The following is a 27,326-nucleotide window of genomic DNA, read 5'->3' on the forward strand; positions in this document are numbered from 1 at the left end:
GAGCCTAGAAGAGATCAAGGGCACTCCCAAATATTTAACCGGCAAATTACCTTCAACAAAAGGCATAAGATCCAAAATCGCATTTTTTACATGGCCATTGACATTACAAAAGAATATCGTACTTTTTTGGTTACTCGGCTGTAAACCCGACATCTTGGTAAACTTAGCAAGAGATGTCATTATACACCTGGCCAAATTAACTTCTCCTCTCGCAAAAAGGAACAGATCGTCCGCAAAACAAAGATTAATAATCTGCTGTTTTTCACATTTATTATGAAACTTGAAAGACGAATCAATACGAACCGCATGGTGAAGAATAGCCGTCAAAACCTCCACAACTAGGGTAAAAAGATAAGGGGAGATTGGATCCCCTTGCCGTAAGCCTCGTTTACCTTGAAAAAAACCATGCACAAACCCATTCACACACATAGAAAAAGATGCAGTCAAAACACACACCATAATCCATGCAATCATCTTATCATTAAACCCAAAGCCTAGCAAAGCACTTTTCAGAAATCTCTAGTCAACAGTGTCATAGGCTTTCTGAATATCCACTTTAAAAGCACACCTAGGAGGACCCACATTTCGATGATAATTATGCATTAGCTCTTACGTCAACAGAATGTTATCCGAAATTCTCCTCCCTGGAACAAAAGCCGATTGATTTATACTAACAATATCGTTCAACGCCCCCTTAATCCTATCCGCAACGATTTTACTGATACATTTGTATAGCACATTACAACAAGCAATCGGACGATAGTCACTGACCGTCGAAGGGGTAGGAGTTTTCGGAATAAGCACGATATTCGTATGATTCAATTCACGAAGAAGTTTCCCTGTCTCAAAAAAATCAATGATAGCACAAGTAACATCATTCCCCACAATCGGCCATGCACATTTAAAAAACGCCGCAGTGTAACCATCAGGGCCCGGGGCTTTATCAATACCGATACCGAACATCGCCCTCTTAACTTCTTCTGGCGAGACTTGGCGGATCATATGTTGAGCTACCTGAGGAGAGAGCCTTTTAGAAAATAAATCCGGAGCCGGAGTAAGGGACGTATCACCTTGCGACCCAAAAAATCTTTCATAATGCTTAACAAACGGGTGGAACACCGTATCACCCTCATAAAGGTTCCCATCCGAATCTTTAATTACTTCAATACGACTACAATGATTTTTCATTTTCAGAGAAGAGTGAAAAAACACAGAATTCATATCTCCCGCACTTAACCAATCTACTTTAGATTTTTGTTTCAGAAATCGCTCTTCGTCAAGTAACGCTTCTTGAAGATCACGGCTAATAACATTCTCGGCTGCTCGCAAATCAGCATTAGCATTATCCCGATCAATCTTTTGCTGAAGTAAATCTAGATCCGATCGAAGCTTCTTGTCACACCCCCAAATTACCACCTAGGGCGTGTCCCTATTAGAGGTGCAACGATCCCACAAAGAGCCACCAATCATATCAAACACAAGTCATAATGTATTAAAATACCCAATTGAAAGAAATGTATCGTTTGAAAGTTAAACCATAACCAAAGTAATGAGCGGAAGCATAAAAGTATAAATGTATATCATGACCACAACCACTCCAGCAGCATCAGACAGCAAGTTCCCAAGTTCCTCCAGTAATTACCTGCAAGCATGTAAACAAGTGTGTCAGACTACGCTGGTGAGTTCAAGGTTTGTGTTTGTTTACCAAGTTGCGTTACCAGTCATGTGAGTAAAACAGTTTACAAAACGATATGTTGTTTGTTGTTAAGATGTTTGACGTTTCGATGTTGCTCATGTTAGATACCCTAGGGAGTGTGCCCATAAGTATCCGGGGAGTGGGTACCCCTTAACGACCGTTTGCTATGTTGCCTTCGTTAGATACCCTAGGGAGAGTGCCCATATGTATCCGAGGAGTGTGCCTCTAACAACCATAGCCATACCCAGATAATTAGTTCACGCCCGTCCTTACGGCCCGGTGTGAGGTTTCCCACCTAATAGCGCTATCAACTAATCACCCCCATTGCCCTCCAGGCAATAACCAAAACCGATTAAGTTATTTACCCAATGTTTCCCTTCCAAATGTTTACCAGTTGTCCCAAACCACCGGGACGCATGCTTAGAGAAAAGAGCAATGAACTCACCTTTGGTTTGCTCGGTAGGATTAGTTATGTTCACAGTTGATCAATCAAACCCTAATATCAGTTCCAGTAATAGTCAGTTTTATAGCACTCAACCATACATTCCTTATATGCATTTCACATAAAACTCACACATAAGGTCATACAATTCATATCAAGAAATCACGCATCACACTAGTTACAGCATTCGTTGAACACTCAGTTTCATCTTTACTCATCTGCTTTTATTACATGTACATGTATCATGTCAACACCTAGGAACCATTCATGCATTCGCCAAATTATAACATAAACCTTCACTGACTAATGCACTGTAATCACTCAACCTTATATATTAACACATTACAATATTACACACGAGCCATTACTTAACAGCCCAAAACGTAGCTTCTCGTGATGTGCGGCCCAGCTGGTTCCGAACCCACTACTGTGTGTGACCCGGCCCAGAGTCTATGGCCCACGCAAGAGGGTGTTTCTTAACACTAATCGGCCCATGTGCCGTGTGTATGTGTGACTGGGCCTAATTGTGTGCAGCCCACCTAGTTTCTATTCTACACATGTTTAAAGGGAGTCGGCCCATATTTAATTGGCCCGTCCCCTGCGTGTGTTTAGTCAACGCATGTAGCCCAAACGGTTTCATTATCCAGGTGCATGTCATATAGTACCTCATGTTGTTAGCTGTTATCTTAATCTAAAATATATATCATGCGTTTTAATGAAATAAGGCCTGACCATGAGTATTGATGGTGAAACTTCCAACATATTCTGACTATTTCACAGGTACATCACTTCACAATTAATAATCGAAAAGACAGCATTAAAACTCATATATCATTCATAACTATTAACATATTAATCACAATTAACTATCCCCCCCCCCATTGGACCTTTGCTCGGTCCAACATATGATCGACACCTCAACATCCAGTTCGATGATAGCATATATTTTTTTAATCAACCATACAACTTGTTCAATAATCTAATCCCTCTAATCCCAGAAATCAAGCAATCATGCGCAGAACATATATTACATACCCAACATATAGCATGTATGTATACACGAACATAATTAACACTTATGAATTAAAGATTCATCCATGAATTTACTAACCCGAAACAATTACTGGAACGATGCTTCAAAGGAGGGAGGGGGTCTCGTCCACAGAAGTCGTGCGATTAGGGAATCAAAGATGAGGAGAGGTAGAGTTTGTTTTACTTTTATCCTTAAAACCCTCCTAATCCTTTACGTATTATAACACACCAGTTGGGCGGTTAATCTTTTAGCTGGAATGGACTTGAGTCCATTTACTTAAAGGGTGCATTACATTGGGCCGATTGTTCTCAAGAATTATTGCACAAGGAATGGGCTCAAGCCCAATGACCTAATTACAACAATAAGGAGGAGCCGGTTTCTAATGGATGGATAAATTGGGCCAAGTTGTAAGGGGACGGCTCTAGGCCAAATGATACCTGTCCAAATACGCCCCACATGTATCGGTATATATAAATATATTCGCGTTGTCGTTCAATGAAACTTAAGCTTAACGGAGTTAGGTTATCTCACACATTGAAGAAGGAATAGATAACGGAACGTTAGAATCATCGGATTAAACATTACTAACCTTGGAAATTTCGAATTGTCACATCATCCCCAACTTGAAAGAAATTTCGTCCCGAAATTTAGCAAACAGTCACTGAGGAAGCTAGTTTTGTTAAGCGTTTTCGCGGGGTGTCACATCATCCCCAACTTGAAAGAATTTTCGTCCCGAAAATTGATCTAAAACAATGGTTTGCAGTAAGTTCCGACGAACTCGATCTATAGATACTTTACAACGCCTGGGGGCTAATCTTGTGATCAGTGGAAATCATGGTATGGTGGTTAGCGTGTTGTTATATCAGTTGCCAATCAATGAAACAGGGGATTAATGAGGTTCGTACAAAGAATCGAGTGAAACAGGGGTCCATTAAACATCCGAAGGATTTGGCCAGCAAATTTGTTGTCTAGAAGTAATTTCCAGTAGTGGTGCATGGCGGCAGGACACAACAGGGAGGTTCGTTACATTGCGGTCGCGCGAGTGTATCATTTGTTCAAAACAGAGATTGGGTGGGTAAGGGTTAGTGTTGCAAAACGACAAACGCGTGTAACTGTGGCTGCTTCACTTCTAGCGGCGATGACAAGTGAAAGTGATAAGGTTCGTCTACAGGGATGCGTGGGTATAGTTCTCCTAATCTCGTGTTCATTCGGAAGTTCCATCTAGCGATGCCATCACATGATTATTATACCAAGCTGTGATAGTATTTAGCAAACCTAAGGGATTTCTGTTTATTGTACCAAGCATACGATCTTAACATCCAGTATCAAAACAACTATCTTATAATTCACGAACCAAACTTAAGATCACCTTTTACTTTCGCATATATTCTAACCGGTTCCTCACAAGACCAGTTACACCAATTCCATACGCATGACACATTAGATCAGTCATCATATCACATAAGATCATCCATTAGATCAGTCATCATATCACATAAGATCATCTTATAAATTCCTCATGGCTGTGGGTGGTTTCAAAGCACATATACAACAAAATCATGCAAGGGTTATCGGAACATGATATGCATATAAAGCAAGATCAAGAAATCAGATTATTAACCACGACAACTAACCCTATTCAATCAATGCACAAGGATTCGCATATTATCACACGATTAATCAATCATATACGAAAATCACACCTTCAATATCACATATGAACAATACCATACAACGATGAATATTGCAGGCAAGAATCAAGAGTTACTAACCAAAACCAGTCACACAATAACAATTTATAATTACTGAGTTCTATGCCCTAAAACATCATGGTTCTCATTCATCAAGCGACATACTCACATGATAACAGAACACAAATCACGCATACACCGTGTATAACACAATTAAATACACATATCATGCGTCAGTCAATAATAGTTAACTATGATGGAACACTAACCCGACAAACGACACACGGCGACCCGTTAACACGCAAGAAAGGGTTGCGACTAGGCTGGCTTTTCTTGATGTTGTCGTCGACCTCAGGGGGGTTTTCGAGAGAGGTGAGGCTACCGTCCAAGATTGAGAAAGATAGGGTTTGTTTTGGTAAATTAGGGATTATTAAATATCAATACATAATTAGTAAACGTATACAAAAAGGTTCAATGTTGGGCCAAGCTAATGAAAGGGTGATGGGTGGGCCGAAGGGTAATGGATAGCATGCATAAATAACCTGGGCTGGATCATTAATGTGTGGTGGCCCCAAATACTCAAAAAAAAAAAAACAAGTGCGGTGGCCCAAATATATTAACATGTAATGTTTAACAGAAGTTACGTATAACAAAGGTTCATACTTAATAAGGTTAACACACGTTTAGGTTTAAGTTCAAGCTAATATGAAATTGCATAAGGTCAATCTGAAATTCCGCCTGACGGTGTGGAAGTAAACCAACTCACTCTTCAGGAGGCAAGTCAGAAAATTCATGGATAAGTGGAAGACACTCGATCTTCCTTTCTTAAAGCGGCAAATCGGTGACAAGAGTTAGTATGGCAGGGTAGCCCTTCCGTAGACACTTCCGGGCTTTCATGACTGTGACAATGCCAACAACGGCACCACTACGATGATCTTAAACTGATAAGGATTCCCCACTGGGGAGAGGGGACGCACGATTTTCTTTTTGCAAAGAATTTCTGCTTGATACATAGATAACCAAGTCCATGTCAACGACCACGTCAAAACTTACAAGAGTATTGGGAAGTAGGTCAATGTCGAACACTTGACCCACGAGATCAAGTTTACAACCAAAAAGAACATGAGAAGCTTAAGGGTCGAAATGAGGTAAAAGTCGAGTATCACATTGAAATCTACAAACTACCAAGTTTACACACAATAGGGCAGAACCCTTCCCACGCTCGTTAAGCCTCACTGGGACTTGCATGCACCTCGCGTTATTATTATGTGTGCACCCATAATAATAAGACGATTTGCATGCTTATCTCAGTGCGTCTTAACTTGCGCTAAAAGGTTCCCCACATTCAAATAGCAAGCGTAAGGTTTTATAGGATCAAGAATCACAATAGTCGAAGGGTAGTGTCACACTAACAGTTCACATAACAGGGGTTGGTAACATAAGGGCTCATACTGCTGTGCCAAGTGTGCATTCACGTTGGTAACATAAAGGCTCATACTTCTGTGTCAAGTGTGCATTCATGTGTAATGCTATACATAAGTGTACACTAGATATACTATGCAATAGTAGATGAGAAACGAACCTTGCAGTCTGGAGCTGAGTGTCATGGTCGATTTCGGTACTGTTCGGTTATAGTCTGGTTTTATGAAAACGTTTTTAAAACCGAGTTCTCTATAACCAGTGGCTCTGATACCAAACTGTCACACCCCCAAATTACCACCTAGGGCGTGTCCCTATTAGAGGTGCAACGATCCCACAAAGAGCCACCAATCATATCAAACACAAGTCATAATGTATTAAAATACCCAATTGAAAGAAATGTATCGTTTGAAAGTTAAACCATAACCAAAGTAATGAGCGGAAGCATAAAAGTATAAATGTATATCATGACCACAACCACTCCAGCAGCATCAGACAGCAAGTTCCCAAGTTCCTCCAGTAATTACCTGCAAGCATGTAAACAAGTGTGTCAGACTACGCTGGTGAGTTCAAGGTTTGTGTTTGTTTACCAAGTTGCGTTACCAGTCATGTGAGTAAAACAGTTTACAAAACGATATGTTGTTTGTTGTTAAGATGTTTGACGTTTCGATGTTGCTCATGTTAGATACCCTAGGGAGTGTGCCCATAAGTATCCGGGGAGTGGGTACCCCTTAACGACCGTTTGCTATGTTGCCTTCGTTAGATACCCTAGGGAGAGTGCCCATATGTATCCGAGGAGTGTGCCTCTAACAACCATAGCCATACCCAGATAATTAGTTCACGCCCGTCCTTACGGCCCGGTGTGAGGTTTCCCACCTAATAGCGCTATCAACTAATCACCCCCATTGCCCTCCAGGCAATAACCAAAACCGATTAAGTTATTTACCCAATGTTTCCCTTCCAAATGTTTACCAGTTGTCCCAAACCACCGGGACGCATGCTTAGAGAAAAGAGCAATGAACTCACCTTTGGTTTGCTCGGTAGGATTAGTTATGTTCACAGTTGATCAATCAAACCCTAATATCAGTTCCAGTAATAGTCAGTTTTATAGCACTCAACCATACATTCCTTATATGCATTTCACATAAAACTCACACATAAGGTCATACAATTCATATCAAGAAATCACGCATCACACTAGTTACAGCATTCGTTGAACACTCAGTTTCATCTTTACTCATCTGCTTTTATTACATGTACATGTATCATGTCAACACCTAGGAACCATTCATGCATTCGCCAAATTATAACATAAACCTTCACTGACTAATGCACTGTAATCACTCAACCTTATATATTAACACATTACAATATTACACACGAGCCATTACTTAACAGCCCAAAACGTAGCTTCTCGTTCCGAACCCACTACTGTGTGTGACCCGGCCCAGAGTCTATGGCCCACGCAAGAGGGTGTTTCTTAACACTAATCGGCCCATGTGCCGTGTGTATGTGTGACTGGGCCTAATTGTGTGCAGCCCACCTAGTTTCTATTCTACACATGTTTAAAGGGAGTCGGCCCATATTTAATTGGCCCGTCCCCTGCGTGTGTTTAGTCAACGCATGTAGCCCAAACGGTTTCATTATCCAGGTGCATGTCATATAGTACCTCATGTTGTTAGCTGTTATCTTAATCTAAAATATATATCATGCGTTTTAATGAAATAAGGCCTGACCATGAGTATTGATGGTGAAACTTCCAACATATTCTGACTATTTCACAGGTACATCACTTCACAATTAATAATCGAAAAGACAGCATTAAAACTCATATATCATTCATAACTATTAACATATTAATCACAATTAACTATCCCCCCCATTGGACCTTTGCTCGGTCCAACATATGATCGACACCTCAACATCCAGTTCGATGATAGCATATATTTTTTTAATCAACCATACAACTTGTTCAATAATCTAATCCCTCTAATCCCAGAAATCAAGCAATCATGCGCAGAACATATATTACATACCCAACATATAGCATGTATGTATACACGAACATAATTAACACTTATGAATTAAAGATTCATCCATGAATTTACTAACCCGAAACAATTACTGGAACGATGCTTCAAAGGAGGGAGGGGGTCTCGTCCACAGAAGTCGTGCGATTAGGGAATCAAAGATGAGGAGAGGTAGAGTTTGTTTTACTTTTATCCTTAAAACCCTCCTAATCCTTTACGTATTATAACACACCAGTTGGGCGGTTAATCTTTTAGCTGGAATGGACTTGAGTCCATTTACTTAAAGGGTGCATTACATTGGGCCGATTGTTCTCAAGAATTATTGCACAAGGAATGGGCTCAAGCCCAATGACCTAACTACAACAATAAGGAGGAGCCGGTTTCTAATGGATGGATAAATTGGGCCAAGTTGTAAGGGGACGGCTCTAGGCCAAATGATACCTGTCCAAATACGCCCCACATGTATCGGTATATATAAATATATTCGCGTTGTCGTTCAATGAAACTTAAGCTTAACGGAGTTAGGTTATCTCACACATTGAAGAAGGAATAGATAACGGAACGTTAGAATCATCGGATTAAACATTACTAACCTTGGAAATTTCGAATTGTCACACTTCTCAACTTTTTTATGAATATTACCTTGCTTAAATAAGAGAGAACGCAGCGGATGCTTAAGTAAACGAAGCTTTTTAACCACTTTGAACTGGTGAACACCATTGACATTAGAAGTCCAGTTGTTATTAACAATCTCCTGGAACTCCGGTTTAAAAACCAGAAAATTCGCAAACTTGAACGACCTCGGTTTCAGTCTAGTAGCATTCGGGAACAATAGAATACAAGGACAATGGTCCGAGAGTCTATACGGTTTAAAAATAGCCACGGATTTCGGAAATTCAGCAATAAAATTCATATTTCCCATTACTCGATCTAGCTTCTTTAGCAACCCTACCCCATTTTTTGGCTTTTGACTCCAAGTAAAATGAATCCCCATACGGTTGATGTCAACGACTTCAATATTATCTACACACTCTTGAAAGTCACGCATACCAGTGGAAATCGATGACGATCCCATAGAGTTATCCTCTATGTTGAGAGCCGTATTAAAATCTCCCATAATGCACCATGGTTTGCCCGCAACAAGCACTTTGTGTATAGAAAGATTATTCCAAACATCTCTCCGGGCCATGTAATAATTTTCAGCATACACGATTGAACAAAACATCATTCTTTTATCCAATTTGAACACGAGCTGTAAATGCATAACCTGATTAGATTGCGCCAAGACCATAACATCAAAAATGGCCGGGTTCCATCCAATAATAATTCTAGTGCCCTTAGAACAACAATTCCCATTCGAAGTCCATTCCCAAGATCGGAAAACTGCATTACATACTTTACTTAAGTTACCAACGTCTACATGAGACTCAAGAATAGCACACAAACTTAGATTAAATTCCTTGACTGCCTGCCGAACCTCTTTCTGCTTAAGGGGTCGGTTCAACCCCCTTATATTCCAAGACGCGATACTAACCATTGGTAACTTTCGGAGAAGGAGTGCTTGCCCCTTTACTATTAGTATTTCGAGTACCCTCCGTCATAAACCCATCCATTTCAGTTTCCACCTCAATAACCTCATCATCATCAGAATCCTCATTATTCAAATCCGTTTTCTTCTTACTAGAACCCGACTCGTCCTCCACGTCATTAAGCACATCAAACGGGTTGTTCGATCTACTATCAATACGAACCGATTCCTTACTAACATCACCTTTAGGTTTAGAACCGACAGGTCGATATTCAAATTTAGACTTTTGTTTATTAACAGGAATACCAACTTTCCTAGCCGCTTTCTTACCATACACTCCAGTGTATCCGTCTTGATCCACAATAGGAGCCTTCTTAGCAGGATAAATCTTTTGACCATTGCGATTATGATTCTCATACACCACCTTAGGTTGTTTTTTTTGATGTTTCGGGCACATATCAGTCGAATGACCGAAGACACAGCAGCTAGCACACCGATGCGGACTCCACTCATACTCAACATACATAGTCTCTTTACTAAAACCCTCTCCATCCGGTTCCGGAATAGCCATTGTAATTTCCTCTCGTAATTCATTCTCAGCCGAGATCTCAATCAACGCTCTAGCATAGCTACTTCGCCCCCAAGCATCAATACACATAGACGTCGTAAAAGAATCAAGCAGTTTCGGTTCCCCAATAGTAGTTGCAATCAAGCTAAGACCATCCTCCGTATAGGCCGCTAGAGGAACTTCATGAATTTTGACCCACACCTGAACCTTTTTAACCTCCTTCTTTTCTAGCTTAGTTGTTGGAGTCCAAACATCCAGAAATAATGGCTGTGACCTAATGATCCAAGGCCCGTCTTTCAGAGCATTCGACAATCCAACTTCATCATTAAACTTAAAAAAGAAGAATCCATTCGCGTTCATCATAGTTTTTAATAATCCATACTTCTTCCAATGGGTTCGAACATAATAATCAACTACAGGGAACGCAATACGATCACCTAAAAAATACACATAAAGAGTATTCGCCAGCTTATCTTGCACTGATCGAACAGATTCCCTCGGTAAAACAACGTCACAACCATCTTGCTTAGCGGAACTAGCAAGAGATCTAAAGTTAACTTTTTTTCAAATCATTAGCAACAACTGTATCAGCATATGACATCGGTTTGGAGGAAGAGCCTTCACCCGGCTGTTGAACACGATTATCCCTAGCCTCGTAACTTAAACCCACAGTCTCAAATTCCGGTGGCTGAACCGGAACATTCACATTCACATCAACTGGAACAGTAATTTTGGACAGTTCATCAATGATGTTAAACTTACCCGGATCCCTTGCAGCCGACGACACAACACCTCTCCTTGGCAAGATTGTTTTGCCGTCAATATCTACTACCCTAGACGCCAAACCCTGGACTTTTGAAGGCGGCTTTCCGCGATAAAAAAACAAGTGTTCCCCAGGCTTAATACGTTCGTTCAGATTGTTTTGGACACCTCTCTCCATTAGCAAGAAAAACCAAACACCATGCAAAGAATCAGCCGAATACCAGAAAACCAAAATCTAACAGAAAAACCCTAATCCTTTAAACCCTAGAATCAGATCTCAACCCTTAATCGATTAACCCAGAGTTATCAATCAAGCTAAATTAGTCTCAGCTAACCGCAATCAATAACAACCAGTGTAATAAATCAGAGAATCGAATAAGATTACTAGGGCAGCGATTTGAAAGAACAAGAAAACCCTAGTTTTTGGATCGATCACAAATGCTAACAAGTTCGTTATAGTGTTTTGAAAACAAAACTCTAATCACAGACTGTTATGCATAAGATTACGAAGAAAAACTGAAGGATTCATGGTGATGAACAGAAAATCGCCTAAAGGAGAGAGAGTTCTCAACATACGAAAATCATACAGTCATCTATCACAGAATCATCATAACATCATCATCACAGCACTGACGTCTAGCATGAATCCTAGTTTATAAGTACCACAAACCGATTACCATATCACATCACATCAACGAATTCTATTAGCATGCTATCAGGCATTCAGATTACACTAGTAACATACAAGCACGACAGTTCCCGATCATCATACAATCTAATCTGACATACGAAAACCGTAACCAACAATAGATTCCATTTAACCAATTCATCAATCAATCATGAACACGACATAATCTAACATCGATCCTAATAAATTTGAACCAAAAACAGTTAACGATAGTAAAATCAAACAACCACACAAGGATTAAACACTAACCACGATAAACAGAATAGTAACTTGATCGATTCGGGGCTTCGGGAACACAAGTTTGCCGTCAACAGAGAAAAGGGAACTCTAGGGTTTCTGATTTTTTTAAAAGATGTAAAAATGAGGTTGTTTCACGTTTTAATACTCGAATTAACGTGTTGGGCCCGAACTGGGCTTCGGCGAATCGTGGGCCGGCGAAACACTTTTGTTTCGTCGAGATTGAAATGACGAAACAGACTCCTGTTTCATCGGGTTTGGTCATGGCGAAACACTTGTTTCGTCGGGTCCTTTCATGTGTTAAACAGTTTGAGTTTTCTAACCAAGTCTCATGTTATATCAACAAACATAAATGCATGTAATAATCACAATACGTTTATCATAACACAGTGTTTACAGTTACAAGTCAAATAGTCAAGCAATTAAACAGTCAACGTGCAATAAATGCGGATAGAAAATCTTGGAAACTCGAGTTGTCACAGAAAACTCAGGGTACAGGCACTCACTCTTCCAGTTTGCATGTGTTCACATTATTTTGGCCCAAACCTTGACGAGACTTTGAAAACTTAGAGGGTTCAAAACCTTATAACAGAGGGTTCAAAACCTAGTAATCAATCTTCCTAGAACAGATGATTAGTTTTCAAAGCGGATTCGAACTTAGTGTTCTCATTGTGGTTATCACCTAAGGATAGGTGACGGTATTGTTTTAGAAAATCTAAACGCAAGTAAACTTGCGTTATGGTCCTAAAGTTATAGTCTAGGTCAGAGCATTACTAATAACCTAATTCCCTATAACCATTGGCTCTGATACCAACTTCTTCTATCACACCCCGACCACGTAGGACAACAAACCATGACGGAAACATCGGGGAGTGTTGTAACAGAAGCTATTGTTTCATAACCATGGATACAAAAGAGTTTCGTTTTATCGATAAAATTAAACATTAACATTGTCTTAACATAGAACAAACAAGTTTCAAATCGTCTATCACTATTATTATGTCACTAAGGCCTCGTCCAGATCCTATGTGACGCATGCATCCTAGAATCACATCAAACGACATCACCTGAAACATATGTAAAAACAAAGTCAGCAGAGAAATGCTGGCGAGTACATAGGTTTTATAAGAGTATCGGAATCATGGCTCATTTTTATGTTGCAGTACTTTATTAGACATCAAGAGTCAAAATACATACCTCGTTTTGAAAAGTGTATTGCAACATAGTTAACCAACTCAAATCAAGATGATTATAGTTTATAAAATCTCGTAGCCATGATTCTTAACCCAAAAACATTTGTTTTAGAAAACCAACTTGTAAAACATCTTGTAAAAACTCGTTAAAAACTCGTATGGTTTATATCCTTTAGAAAAACATCGTTGTGTGACATCGTTCCAAAATCGTTTACCCAAGTGAACTAAATAACGCCACGGTATGTAATATGATGAAAACACTTATATATAGGAAGTACCAACGGCGTATCCACCATGCCTTCATAACATTACACCCGTACCGTTATCTAATCACTAACCAAAAACCAATTGTTTACCCAAGTCGTTTAACTCGTTAAAATCGTTTCAAAATCGTTAACTCGTTTAAAATCGTTTAAATCATCCTCGTTTTAATTTGTGAAAAACTATTTATGGTCGTCTCGCTAACAACATTCAAACCTCCGTGACCCAATCACCTCGCTTCTCGCTTCTCGAATTAACAAACCACCAAAGGGTAAGTTAACAAACATCAGATTCAGTCGTTACCCACAACCCCCACACATAACCATGTATGACAACTGGCACCAAACTGGTAATTTCCGTACACTTTAATTATTATTTAATGATTGTAATTATTTGCTTTAATGTCAACTGTAATGCCCATAAAAATCATTATTCTAGAAATAAAAAGAATAATAGTAATTTATAAATTAACCACTAGAAAACCCTAATTAAGACACCCAAGCATGTCAATCAAGCAAGTAGGTAGGCATGTCAATCAAGCAAGTAGGTAGGCATGTCAATCAAGCAGGTAGGTAGGCATGTCAATCAAGCAGGTAGGTAGGCATGTCAAGCAGGTAGGTAGGCATGTCAATCAAGCAGGTAGGTAGGCATGTCAAGCAGGTAGGTAAGCATGTCCCAAAAATTAGTATAAATAGAGGACATTGGGACTTGATCTGGGAAGTTGAAACGATGCTCATAAGTTCTGTGTACGTCGAGTTATAGTTAAATCAGTCCACAACACACACTAATTCACGAAGTGCTGCCACAATCAGGGTAATAACTCGATCGCTATTACGATTCATTGTCCGATCGATCAATATATCCAACGGATGTTTAAGTGCTGCCCACATTAGGGTTATACTTTGTCGTTCGTCGTTAATTCGATGGATAAGTTTAAGTATCGTACTTTGTCGTTCGTCGTTAATTCGATGGATGATTTTAAGTATCGTACTTTGTCGTTCGTCATTAATTCGATGGATGTTTAAGTATCGCACTTTGTCGTTCGTTGTGAGAATTTGATCTCGTGAGTTATCGTAAATGCTGTATTAAGTTACTAACCTAGTTTGTGTGCATGTTATTTAAATTAGGTTAAAAGATTAATCAGTAGTCTAACTCTGCCCATATAAATAGCTTCACTTTGGAGTTATTAAGGTACGGATCCTTACCCCACTCTTTATTGCTTCATATTCAAATTGTTATAAACCACTAAGTTACTATATCTTTTAAAAAACTCCTCACGTCTCTGATTATCGATTCGTTTGACAGTCTGTTCGATTCCTATCCTAAACATTTGATTTAACTTTCATGTCATGCGATAGTATTATGTTGTTATACTCATTATCGCATGTTCCAATATATGTTCCGTTTTGTTATGAAAGTAAGTTTTATAAGTTATGTGAATAAGACCATTTGTACTCTGATACCCTAAGTATCGCTTCTCGTGGAGTGTCCCACGAGCATGTTGTTGTGGCATCAACATCATGTGCTCCATCCGTGATGGAGAGATCAGTTCACGGCGTCTCTTAAGTACAAGTGTGGTACATAAGGCTATTAGGAGGCGTATGGATCGATCCTAGAATTTAAGTATAAGGAGGTGGATAACGGGTATGCCAATTCGCCATCTCATGTGATAATTATGCAGGAGTAGCTACCTGTGTATTATCACGTTTTAAGTTTGCTCATGGGTACATCTGTAAGATATAATTATGAAATTATGTTCTTGCATCGTATCATTTTCGCATAAAGTTCCATCCGGATAAGATTTCATATAAAGCGTTATTTGTTATTTGAGCCTAAAATTCCGTACTGAGCATTCGGCTCATTCCGTAAATTTTTTTGTATATACAGGTCCACAGATTATTTTGGGAGGGGAAAAGAGAGAAGAATAAAGCCTAGGAATAAATCTGAAGATGTTAGTTAATTAAGATGAATGTCTCCGCTTGTATATTAATCTTAATTTTAATGGTCGTGTGGTTGTATCCTTACCAAATAAATAAATGGAATTATGACTTTTGGTTATGTTACCGTTATTGTGACACGTCAGCCCTTCCGGGTTGGGGTGTTACAGCTATGGTATCAGAGCAAAGGCTCTTTCCTGTAGAAAACTTGAAGATAGTAATTAAGACCTGTGAGGAATGGGTAGATATCTATGATAGGATTCAACTTGATCTCTTATTTTGTTTAACTCCTATGTCTATTCTTATAGATGCCTCCTCATCGTCCGCCACGTAGGAAATATCAGTACTAATAGTCACTCTAAGTATCCGTAAGTCTCTATTGACTTTTCGTACGGTAAGATATTTTATTAAGATACGTTATAAAAGGACCATTAGGGCACATATATAAGGTAATTGACAAGTATAGTCATGACCTTAGTTATGAATTTCAGATACACATGTGTGGTTAGGAGATTCTGGTTATATAAGTTATAAAAGTTTCGTTTCTGTTACTAATGCAATAGGTTATATTCTTAGTTGAAAAATTTCGAGGACGAAATTTCTTTTAAGGGGGTAATAGTTGTAATGCCCATAAAAATCATTATTCTAGAAATAAAAAGAATAATAGTAATTTATAAATTAACCACTAGAAAACCTTAATTAAGACACCCAAGCATGTCAATCAAGCAAGTAGGTAGGCATGTCAATCAAGCAAGTAGGTAGGCATGTCAATCAAGCAGGTAGGTAGGCATGTCAATCAAGCAGGTAGGTAGGCATGTCAAGCAGGTAGGTAGGCATGTCAAGCAGGTAGGTAGGCATGTCAATCATGCAGGTAGGTAGGCATGTCAAGCAGGTAGGTAGGCATGTCAAGCAGGTAGGTAAGCATGTCCCAAAAATTAGTATAAATAGAGGACATTGGGACTTGATCTGGGAAGTTGAAACGACGCTCATAAGTTCTGTGTATGTCGAGTTATAGTTAAATCAGACCACAACACACACTAATTCACGAAGTGCTGCCACAATCAGGGTAATAACTCGATCGCTATTACGATTCATTGTCCGATCGATCAATATATCCAATGGATGTTTAAGTGCTGCCCACATTAGGGTTATACTTTGTCGTTCGTCGTTAATTCGATGGATGAGTTTAAGTATCGTACTTTGTCGTTTGTCGTTAATTCGATGGATGAGTTTAAGTATCGTACTTTGTCGTTCGTCGTTAATTCGATGGATGTTTAAGTATCGCACTTTGTCGTTCGTTGTGAGAATTTGATCTCGTGAGTTATCGTAAATGCTGTATTAAGTTACTAACCTAGTTTGTGTGCATGTTATTTAAATTAGGTTAAAAGATTAATCAGTAGTCTAAACTCTGCCCATATAAATCTAAAATATTAGCACAAGGTAGCTTCACTTTTTTTTTGGGTAAAGGGTTACCCCGGTGATTCTATTAAAATGCAACCGCAATTAAGTACAAGTAGTGAGGATGTGTTCCACACTAGTTCATATACAGGACATGCCCCATATATGTATAACAACCAAAAAAAACAAAAGACCAAAAACACCCCATAACCTAGCCTACTATACATCATGAAACGATTCTAGTAGACAAAACAACGCAAACCATAAGACAAAACTCAACCACCATCATCAAATATAAAGTTGCCCCAAAGCAGCAACCCCTTCAAACGAACATGAAATAGCTTATCCATTAGAGAATCTGGTAGAAGAGGTGCTCGCCCCTGCTTTTGAAGAAAAAGAATTAGTACCCGATGTCATAAATTCACTAGTTTCATTGTAGCCTTCGATGACCTCCTCCTCATCTGATTCCTGCCTGCCACTCGACTGTTTCTCCTTCTTCTCCACTCGACCCACCGTGGTACCTTCTTGATTACCATCGTCATCTTTAAGACTATCAAAAGGGTTCGACGTTGAAACCTGATTCGAATTTTTCACAGCCGAATTCGGTTTAGGTTTGGCAACTGGACGATAGACTACCTTAGGTTTTTGATTTTTCATATGAAGCCCTTGAGTAGTAGCTTTCTTCTTTTTGGCACCCACGACCTGAAATTCATCATTATTCCTCTTCTCAGTATCCCCAATCGAACTTACCTGAGGGTTCTTAGGACACGAGCTGTCTTCATGCCCGAAAACACAGCAAGATGAGCACCTTAGAGGCTCCCAATCATACTCAATCTTAACCTCCGCCACTGAATGGCCATCACCCTCCAAAGATGGGATTGCAACATTAACACTCTTCTTTAAATCAGCCCCTGCCTGTACCTCAATGAGTGCCCTAGCATAGCTGCTTCTTCCCCAAGATTCCGTACACATTGTGGCAGTATACGAGTCCAACATTTTAGGTACCCCAATCTTCGATGCAAGTAGACTAAGCCCATCCTCATTAAATGCCGCTAAAGGCACATCATGCATCTTGACCCACACTGGATTAGATTTCAGTTCCTCTTTTTCCAACTTGGTAGAGGCAGACCACTGTTTCAAAATTATTGGAACATTTCTTATCATCCACGGTCCATCCTCTAACATTTGGTCCATTCCTTCTTTAGTTTTGAACTTAAAGAAAAAAGAACCCGTGTGCATTCATCATAAGTCTTGACAACCCATATTTTACCCAATTGTTCTTCGCATAAAAATCCACCACGGGAAAAGCCAGTCGTTTACCCAAAAAGTACCCGTACAAAGTATTCGCATACCTGTCAGTAACTTGTTTAACTGAAGACAATGGAATCACTACATCGGCACCATCAACTTCCTCACTTGATTCCATCACCCTGAAATTCACCTTCACAGTCTCTTTTTTATCCTTTACTACATTAGCAAAAGATAATCGTTCCGCAGAACCCGAACCTGATGGTTTCCCTTTATCAGCCGCATAAGATGTTCCTTTGTGTTCTGAAGATGGCTCATACCCCATGGTAGTATGAACAATCCCTTCACTTTCCGAATCCGGTCGCGTTTTCCTCAGAGAGATTGGACCAGTAACCTTTGACAATTCATCCATACGAGAACGAAGATTTGCCCAGCTATCAAACGAGAACGAAGATTTGCTACCGTCATAATGTTGAAATACCTCATGTGTATTATGATCATCCATACGAATCAACAACAACTCTCTCCAATAAAACGAATGTCAGCCGAATCAACCAGAAACCGAGCACTAATAAACAACAACCAAAACCGAAAAACAAAACCCTAATCTAGCAATTGCCTATCCCATGAATCGTGCAAACCAGATATTGATAATAATCAGACCCGAACGACCCACAGAAGGAGGAAGGCGGCGATACTTCTCTAAACAAACCCTAATTTCATACAAACCTTGCAGAGTACAGAATCAGTAGTAGGACAAGAAACCGATTACCAACCTGTTAACCGAAAGAATTACGATGACATTTAGGGTTTCATGGAGATTGAAATCGCCGGCGCTAGAGAGAGAGCATTAGGGTTTTCGTAATCACAAGGTAGCTTCACTTTGGAGTTATTAAGGTACGGATCCTTACCCCACTCTTTATTGCTTCATATTCAAATTGTTATAAACCACTAAGTTACTATATCTTTTAAAAAACTCCTCACGTCTTTGATTATCGATTCATTTGACAGTCCGTTCGATTCCTATCCTAAACATTTGATTTAACTTTCATGTCATGCGATAGTATTATGTTGTTATACTCATTATCGCATGTTCCAATATATGTTCCGTTTTGTTATGAAAATAAGTTTTATAAGTTATGTGAATAAGACCATTTGTACTCTGATACCCTGAGTATCGCTTCTCGTGGAGTGTCCCACGAGCATGTTGTTGTGGCATCAACATCATGTGCTCCATCCGTGACGGAGAGATCAGTTCACGACGTCTCTTAAGTACAAGTGTGGTACATAAGGCTATTAGGAGGCGTATGGATCGATCCTAGAATTTAAGTATAAGGAGGTGGATAACGGGTATGCCAATTCGCCATCTCATGTGATAATTATGCATGAGTAGCTACTTGTGTATTATCACGTTTTAAGTTTGCTTATGGGTACATCCGTAAGATATAATTATGAAATTATGTTCTTGCATCGTATCATTTTCGCATAAAGTTCCATCCGGATAAGATTTCATATAAAGCGTTATTTGTTATTTGAGCCTAAAATTCCGTACTGAGCATTCGGCTCATTCCGTAAATTTTTTTGTATATACAGGTCCATAGATTATTTTGGGAGGGGAAAAGAGAGAAGAATAAAGCCTAGGAATAAATCTGAAGATGTTAGTTAATTAAGATGAATGTCTCCGCTTGTATATTAATCTTAATTTTAATGGTCGTGTGGTTGTATCCTTATCAAATAAATAAATGGAATTATGACTTTTGGTTATGTTACCGTTATTGTGACACGTCAGCCCTTCCGGGTTGGGGTGTTACATCAACATTATCAGATTTCACACAATACAAGTGACTTTATGCACGTTTTATACTACCAAATATTGCTTTATGCATTAACGAGAGCGTTGCGTCAGAAATACTAGTAAACTCACCGGTAAGACACAATGTGTCAACAGAATTGCCGAAAGCGGTCAGACATTAGAATCAGGGCCCAGGAGTAGGTCCAACGACAAGAACACATTAAAACCTAAGAGTACATACAAGGGTTAACATATAGACATTCCGAAAGTTAAAATAAGCACTAAAAAGCACCCGAAAAGCACTTTAAGTGCAGAATTTTAATAAATTCAGCTCAAAACAGCTTTTTAACATCAAAATATTATGCAGAATTTACATTTTGCCATCCAGAATACTTCCCCAAGTGCTGGGAATTGAAAGGGGTTACAAAAGGGCACTTGAAAGACACTAAACGGTGCAATTTAGCACTTTAACGAACCGGTATCTAACCGAACAACCGGGCATTACCCGGAACACCAAAATAATGCTAGAAGCATTGTTTTTACTTTTCTGAGCTAGTTAGGGTCCCCGAACACCCTAACACACCATATAATTAACAATACACCTTAACTCACTAACTTAACACTTAACCTCCTAACTAAACTTGTAACTAACAATTGAAATCCAACATGACACCCCCCCCCCCCCTCACCATACGGTTACAAGGTGTGGGACACCCCCCATTATTCTTTTGATTATTTAATTGAAGTTGTTGGATAATAAGACATTTTACATAATGGATTATAAGATCTTTGGTTTATAAATAAATACCTTGGATCACCATCTTCTCTCATCAAAACACATCAAACAAATACTCCTCTTCTCCTACTTCCCTAGCTCACGGCCGCCACCTCCACTCACCATACAACCACCATCAAGCCCTTGTTCAAGCATTTTACTTACCTACAAAGGTGCAAGAGGTCTAACAACTAAGCTTGGTGCACTCGGAAGCTCAAGGACCGCTCTTGTTTTCTTTTATCCACCACTTTTACGCTTTGAAACTCCCCTAGCCTTGTGCTAGTAGTCAGTGCTCCTAATCATCATCTTGATCTTTTTATGGTGGTTAATAGTTGATTTAGTGGTTAAAATTTAGAAACACTTATGAACATAACTTAAAACCTTGAACATAAGATGAATAAGGTGGTTAAAGAGAAGATATGTATGTAAATCATGTAAATCTTGTAAAGTTGTGATTATTTGATGTTGTTTGTTACTAAAAGTAGGATGGTTCGTCATCTAAACATACTAGATCATGTTCAAGAACATGAACTAGTAGTATGTTAGTGTTAAAAGTATGAAAGATGATGAAACCATCCACCATGAACTTGAAACTTGAATAAACATAATTTTTCTTGTAAAACGAAGTTGTAAACTTGTGGATCTAAAGATCGACAAGTGGTTATTCCGAAGAACCAAGTCAAAAAATGCAAGTTTTACTTAAACTTGGTTCTTAAACAAATAAACCTTATTTTTGGTGGTTAATAAAGTAAAGATACACATGTGTAACAAGAAAAATACAAGAAGTAGTATTTTTAGAAAATATTGTCACAAGTTGTAAGGAACTAAACTCTTTAAAAATGAAGCTTTTAAAGAAACAAACACACTTTAAAGAGTAACAAGGCTTACTAAATACCCTAGTAAGTTACTACACATTTTTATAAATTTTCAAGTTCATGAGATGGAAAAATTAGTATATATTGTTTTTTTGGGTAAAGGGTTACCCCGATGAATTTTATAAATGAACCAATAAGAACAAGGGTGTGTCAAAGCGACACATCAACTAGGCTTGGCATACCAAGCCTAGGAAGACAAAACAAACAACCCACAAAACAAAAACATCCACACAACGTATCAAAAACTAGACACAACCACGGCCAAAAAAAACTCAACCGAAAGCTCTACACAGAAACAAAACTTCTAGCCCGGATCAGGTTGATCATCGTTGCTATCATTAATCTTCCAGATGCTGAAGATCTTCCTCCTAGCCGATTCCAGCCGAAACTTGAACCCCATAAATCTTAACCGAACCGAATTTTTAATCTTCTCCGCTACTTGTGTCTCCGTCAAATGAGATGAGCTAAAAAGCTGACTATTCCACTCTTGCCAAATATAGTAGGAAGCCGCAGCAATAACCAATTTACATACTATATCATCCACTTTCTTAGACTTGGAATATTGATCAATCCAACCCATTAAGGAGTGCCATGTATTATCAACACTATCTAAGTTCACCATGCTCTTCACATTTGTCCAAACTTTATTCTCATAAGCACATTGAAAAAACAAGTGATCTCGACTATGTCTGCCGTTTTTTACACAACGGGCAACACATAAGGTTAAGATTTGTTGCACTCCCAGCTTCCCAAACCGCTAACCGATCCTGAGTCTTCAGTTTGTTCTTAATGACCAACCACATATGAAAAGAATGTCGTGGAACACATTGCGAGAACCAAACCATATGAGCCCAGTTCGCACTGTTATCCCTGTTTCGAATCGTGTTCCATACTTGAGCCGCTTCAAAGTCACCAACATTACCTTCCAAATCTTTCCAAACCAAACGATCAAAGGCATTTTCAACCAGTTGAGGCGTTTGAATAGTTATAAGAACCGGAAACAAATCAAACCAAGCTTGGGGCCATCTCCAATTCCCATTCGCATCAATGACATCCGCAACCGACAACTTCAAGTTAAAACCTGCATTTGCTATAGCACGAGGAGTAATAAAAGATCTCAGCGAACTTACATGGCACCAATTATCGCTCCAAACATTTGTTTGCATACCACTTTTGAGCAAATACCAGATGAAAGGTCATATGATACTCCGAATGGACAAAATTTTCCTCCATCCCCAACTCATGCTACCCCGACAAGGAACCTCCCAAAAATTCCTCCCTTTAAGTTTGTACTCGTAAATCCATTTCACCCAAATAGAGTCACGTTTACTTATAATACTCCAAACATGTTTGGCCATGAGCGATTTATTCACATCCGAAATGCATTTAAGGCCCAACCCCCCCCCCCCTCTTCTTTAGGCAAACAAACTTCTTTCCAGGCAACTTTAGCACGGATTCTCCCCTCCGAACCCGCATTCCACAAAAATCTACGAATTCTTTTCTCTAGCTCATTGATAACATGAGTGGGGATAATGAAAACCGAGGCCCAATATATATGCAAAGATGAAAGTACCGAGTTTATAAGTGGAAGCCGGCCAGCAAATGATAATGTCTTCGTCATCCAGTTAACAATCTTCTTATCCATACGCTCAATAAGGATTTTGCAATCTTTAAAAATAAGTCTGGAAGAAATGAGCGGAACCCCCAGGTAGCGAACCGGTAACTCACCCTCCTGAAACGGCATGATATCCAGAATTTCCTGTCTAATCGACTGAGGAACATTGCAGAAAAACACAGTACTCTTCGCAGGACTAGGTGCCAAACCAGAGATATTAGTAAACGTCTCAAGAGCCTGCTTAACCTTTTTAACCGAAGTAACATCACCATGCACAAAACTAAATAGGTCATCAGCAAACGACACATTAATTATTTTTTGCTTGGCACAATTAGCATGATATTTGTATGGAAAACTAGCAGCCTGTTGGAGCAAAAGAGAGAGAACCTCCATGATTAATGTGAATAAGTAGGGAGACATTGGATCACCCTGCCGTAGCCCTCGTTTGCCTCTAAAATAACCATGTAAATTACCATTGATACTCAACGAGTACGAGACTGTAGTAACACAAGTCATAATCCACCCAACCATTTTCTGATGGAACCCAAATCGATTCAAGACCTCTTCGAGAAACGACCAATTAACCGTGTCATAGGCTTTCTGGATATCAATCTTGAACGCACATCTAGCCTGTCACACCCCGATTTCCACGTGTCACCGGTGGGCCCGGTGTGGGGTACAGTGACGTAGTTGGCATCGTCATAGACAATCAACACAATATAATAATGCACAGCGGAAGCAGAATAGAAACATTTCAACTTTTAAATAAAGTGTAATAATAATATCACAGTAGTTGAAATGGATCCACAGGCGGATCAAATAAAAATAGAAATAAATAGTTCAACAGATAAATGTCGTCCGAGTTTGCGAGACTATTGTGGACGCTCTCTAGGAAACAGCCAGCCTATTTCCGTATAGTACCTGCACTTAATCTTTTGGGAAAAATACGTCAGTTTACACCGGTAAATACAAATCGACTGACTCATTTTGAAAATGATTGAAAATTGATTTAAATGCACAAGGCATAAATATTTTTATTAACTTGGGATAATTATATAATATAAACTTGTGAACGAATTACATGCACTTATATCTCTGGTGGCCCGGGATCTACTGTCCGGGCTAGAGATTTAATTGACACACCACATTAAAGAGTTATACACGACGAGTGTACGCCTACACCCCGTGCTCTGGTCGTGGCCATCTCGTAAGATAATGCCAAGGATATCCGGGACACGGTCAATAACCCCCCAAAGCCTTTAAGTAAGACAAAACTGTTTAAACGAAGTCGCACAAGCTATTCAAGACTGTACACCTATAAGGCGCAGGACTTGTGCGCCCGATCAAGCGGTATTTTAAATACCGTACCCCAAGCCCGTATAGGGAAAATAAGTCAAAATGTATTTACCTGAGCAAGTATAAGTCACAAACGATAAGTGGTGGTAGCTTTTACCGGGCCTCCTAATCTGGAACAAAGGTTTATAATTAACCTATTAGATTCCTAACGGCCTTTTATTTAAGCTTAAGCTTTGACCGGTTAGTTTTAGGAATGATACGGTTTACGCACGATTAAGCGAAAGACCGGATAGAATGTGATTTAGACCCGACAAGTTTGAATACTTGTATATTATGGGTATACTAAATACATTCTGGATTTTGAGATAAAAATGATGACGTTTGACCCGGTTCGGTCAATTTACGCAAACTAGTTACGTAAACCGAACCGAACGCAATAAGGGCGATACGGGTAGCCAAATGATTCAAATGCAAGTTCCCTGAGATAATATGCTTAAAATATGATATTATATCAGTAAGTTATGTTCTATATTGCCCGGGATAATTTTAAACTCAATTTATGCCTTAGAAGGGCATTTTGGTCATTTCAACGATAATAAAAGGGTAAAATTAGGAATCTGACTTTCGGGTCTGGTTCATACAGTAAATATACTAAATATAACATATTATATCAGTAGGGTATGACCCATATATCAAATTTATCATTTAAAACCAAACCATGCACCGTAGGGGCATTTTAGTAAATTCACAAGGGCTAAAAACGCCAAAACTGGAAGTCTGAGTTTATATACTTATACTTACTGTTATTATATGAAAATATGTAAGTTACATCAGTAGGTATAGGTCTTATATGTTTAAAACGAGTATAACGCTCATTATGCGCTTAAAACGCTAAATATGCGATTTAAGGGCGTTTTCGGGTTTTCAAATTAAATCTGAGATTTTTATATTTCCAGAATACTTAAAATAATTTATTCATCATATAAAATCAGTAGAAAAAGGTTTCGGGTCAAAAAGAGGTGTAAAACTCATTTTATGGCTAAAACGGTCAAAACCGGCATAAGCCGAAATGACTAGGTGATCTAGGATCCGTTCAGCCAAAAATTAATTAAAAATCATCAAAATTCCCAGAATATTATATTACATCTGTTGGTAAAAAGTTTCGTATCAAAACGTGGCCAGAAACGGGTTCTACGCGAAAAGGACCGTTTATGTAAATTTATAATATAGTTTTACGCTAATGGCCATAACTCACAATCTGGACCACCAACTGATCCGAAATTTTCGGTGCAAGTTCATATATTAAAAATAAAGATTTCTATCCTTTCACTTTTCCAAAAATCCCGTTTTAAATCAAAAAGGGCAAAATAGTCAACTTTATGCATAAACCGGAAACATGCATTCGAATAGGCTAAGCATAGACTCAATCAAAGAAAATTCCAGAAAGTTTAACTAAAATAAAAATAGTCAAAAATACTATCCAATGCAGATTTCGAACATGCATGTACGAATCCGAATCGATAGTCTACGAAATAATCGTTTTACAAGACTTTCGGTTCCGATTCGTGGCTATACTATAGATCGTCGAGTTGATGATGATTAAAACACATTCTTATATGTATTACAAGTTATTTTTAATGATCAATCAGGTTGCATGTCATCTATATCATTAATCATGTCATTTTTCACAAAAATCGCTTCTGTTGACTTTTTAGAAATAGGTTTGACTCGACATTTAGCATGCATGTAGTGGGAATCAGTTAGTACCCTTTAGAGGGTTTGTTTCCCACATAAATACCAATCTATAACAAGTTTCAATTCGAGAAATGACTGAAAGAATTCCGTTTAATCAGAAAGTCAAAGGTTATGAACACCCAGTTTGACTTTTACCAATAATCAAAGCAAAAACGGATTAAAGAACGAATTGAAGGCTTACAAGAGTCCTATGGGTGTTTAGTGAACACTAGGAGTCGGCCTTGTTGATCAGATTTCCTCCAGAAAGCTGTCTTGAAGTTCTTGATAGAGAGAGCACTTGGTTACTATGAAAAATGATCAAGAAATGTGATCAAGACCTGATTTAAAGCCAAAATTTCGAGGTTCCTGTAGTAGTAGCCATGCAAGACATGTCATTGGTGCATTTGGAGGCGAAACCAGCTGTTAGGCACCCAAAATCGGACTCAAATAACCCATTTTCGAATTTCTGCACGCTGGGCAACCCACGCGGCCCGCTTGGGCTTTCCCAGGCGGGTCGCCTGACCCCTGGTTCAGCCAAACAACTTTCACACATTGGCAGCTTTGACCCCTGAACTTGTACGTGATGTTTCGGCTATTTTTCTCGACCCGTAAACCCCCAAACTTGGTTTTTAAGAACCTTAGGACTTTTACCAACATGGTAATGCCCTCGGATAACTTTGCGCTCAACCGAAAAGCCCTGAATTCGACGTTGACGCTTTTAGTCCCTTAAGTACGGTTTTGGCCATAACTTTCTCATACGTTGACGAAACTTCATGAAATTTTTACCACATATTCTAGTGAGTATATTTTAGCTATGCAAAGCTTCGGGTCTGCCAAAAGTTCACTCAGAGGTATAAATTAAACATGTTGACACTTTTGGCCCCTATAGTTTGAAATACTTCACTTTTGTGCAATTTCCGCGTCGTATGATCCATGAACCATCCGTTAAAGGTTATAAACATTATGTGGGGTTATCATAGAGCCTATTTATCCATTGTTGACACTTTGGACCCTTACGTTCCATAGTTTTCACTGTTTGTCACTTTTAGTCCCTCTAAAGTATGTTTTCGCATAACGGAACCTTATGACACGTGTCAAGACATTATTG

At 39.0% G+C, this 27,326-nt stretch overlaps 1 protein-coding gene across 1 annotated transcript; it reads right to left on the reverse strand.

The window, feature by feature from the left end:
- Positions 1–609: 609 nt before the first annotated feature.
- Positions 610–11,347, reverse strand: LOC110906639. Its single transcript, XM_022151742.1, has 4 exons — positions 10,966–11,347; positions 9,846–10,844; positions 8,954–9,727; positions 610–1,319 (listed from the first exon to the last, which is right to left on the reverse strand). The coding sequence occupies exons 1-4, from the start codon at positions 11,345–11,347 to the stop codon at positions 610–612; spliced, it is 2,865 nt and encodes a 954-aa protein (XP_022007434.1).
- Positions 11,348–27,326: the final 15,979 nt, after the last annotated feature.

This window comes from Helianthus annuus, chromosome 14, assembly GCF_002127325.2.
Source record: "Helianthus annuus cultivar XRQ/B chromosome 14, HanXRQr2.0-SUNRISE, whole genome shotgun sequence".
Lineage (NCBI taxonomy): Eukaryota > Viridiplantae > Streptophyta > Magnoliopsida > Asterales > Asteraceae > Helianthus > Helianthus annuus.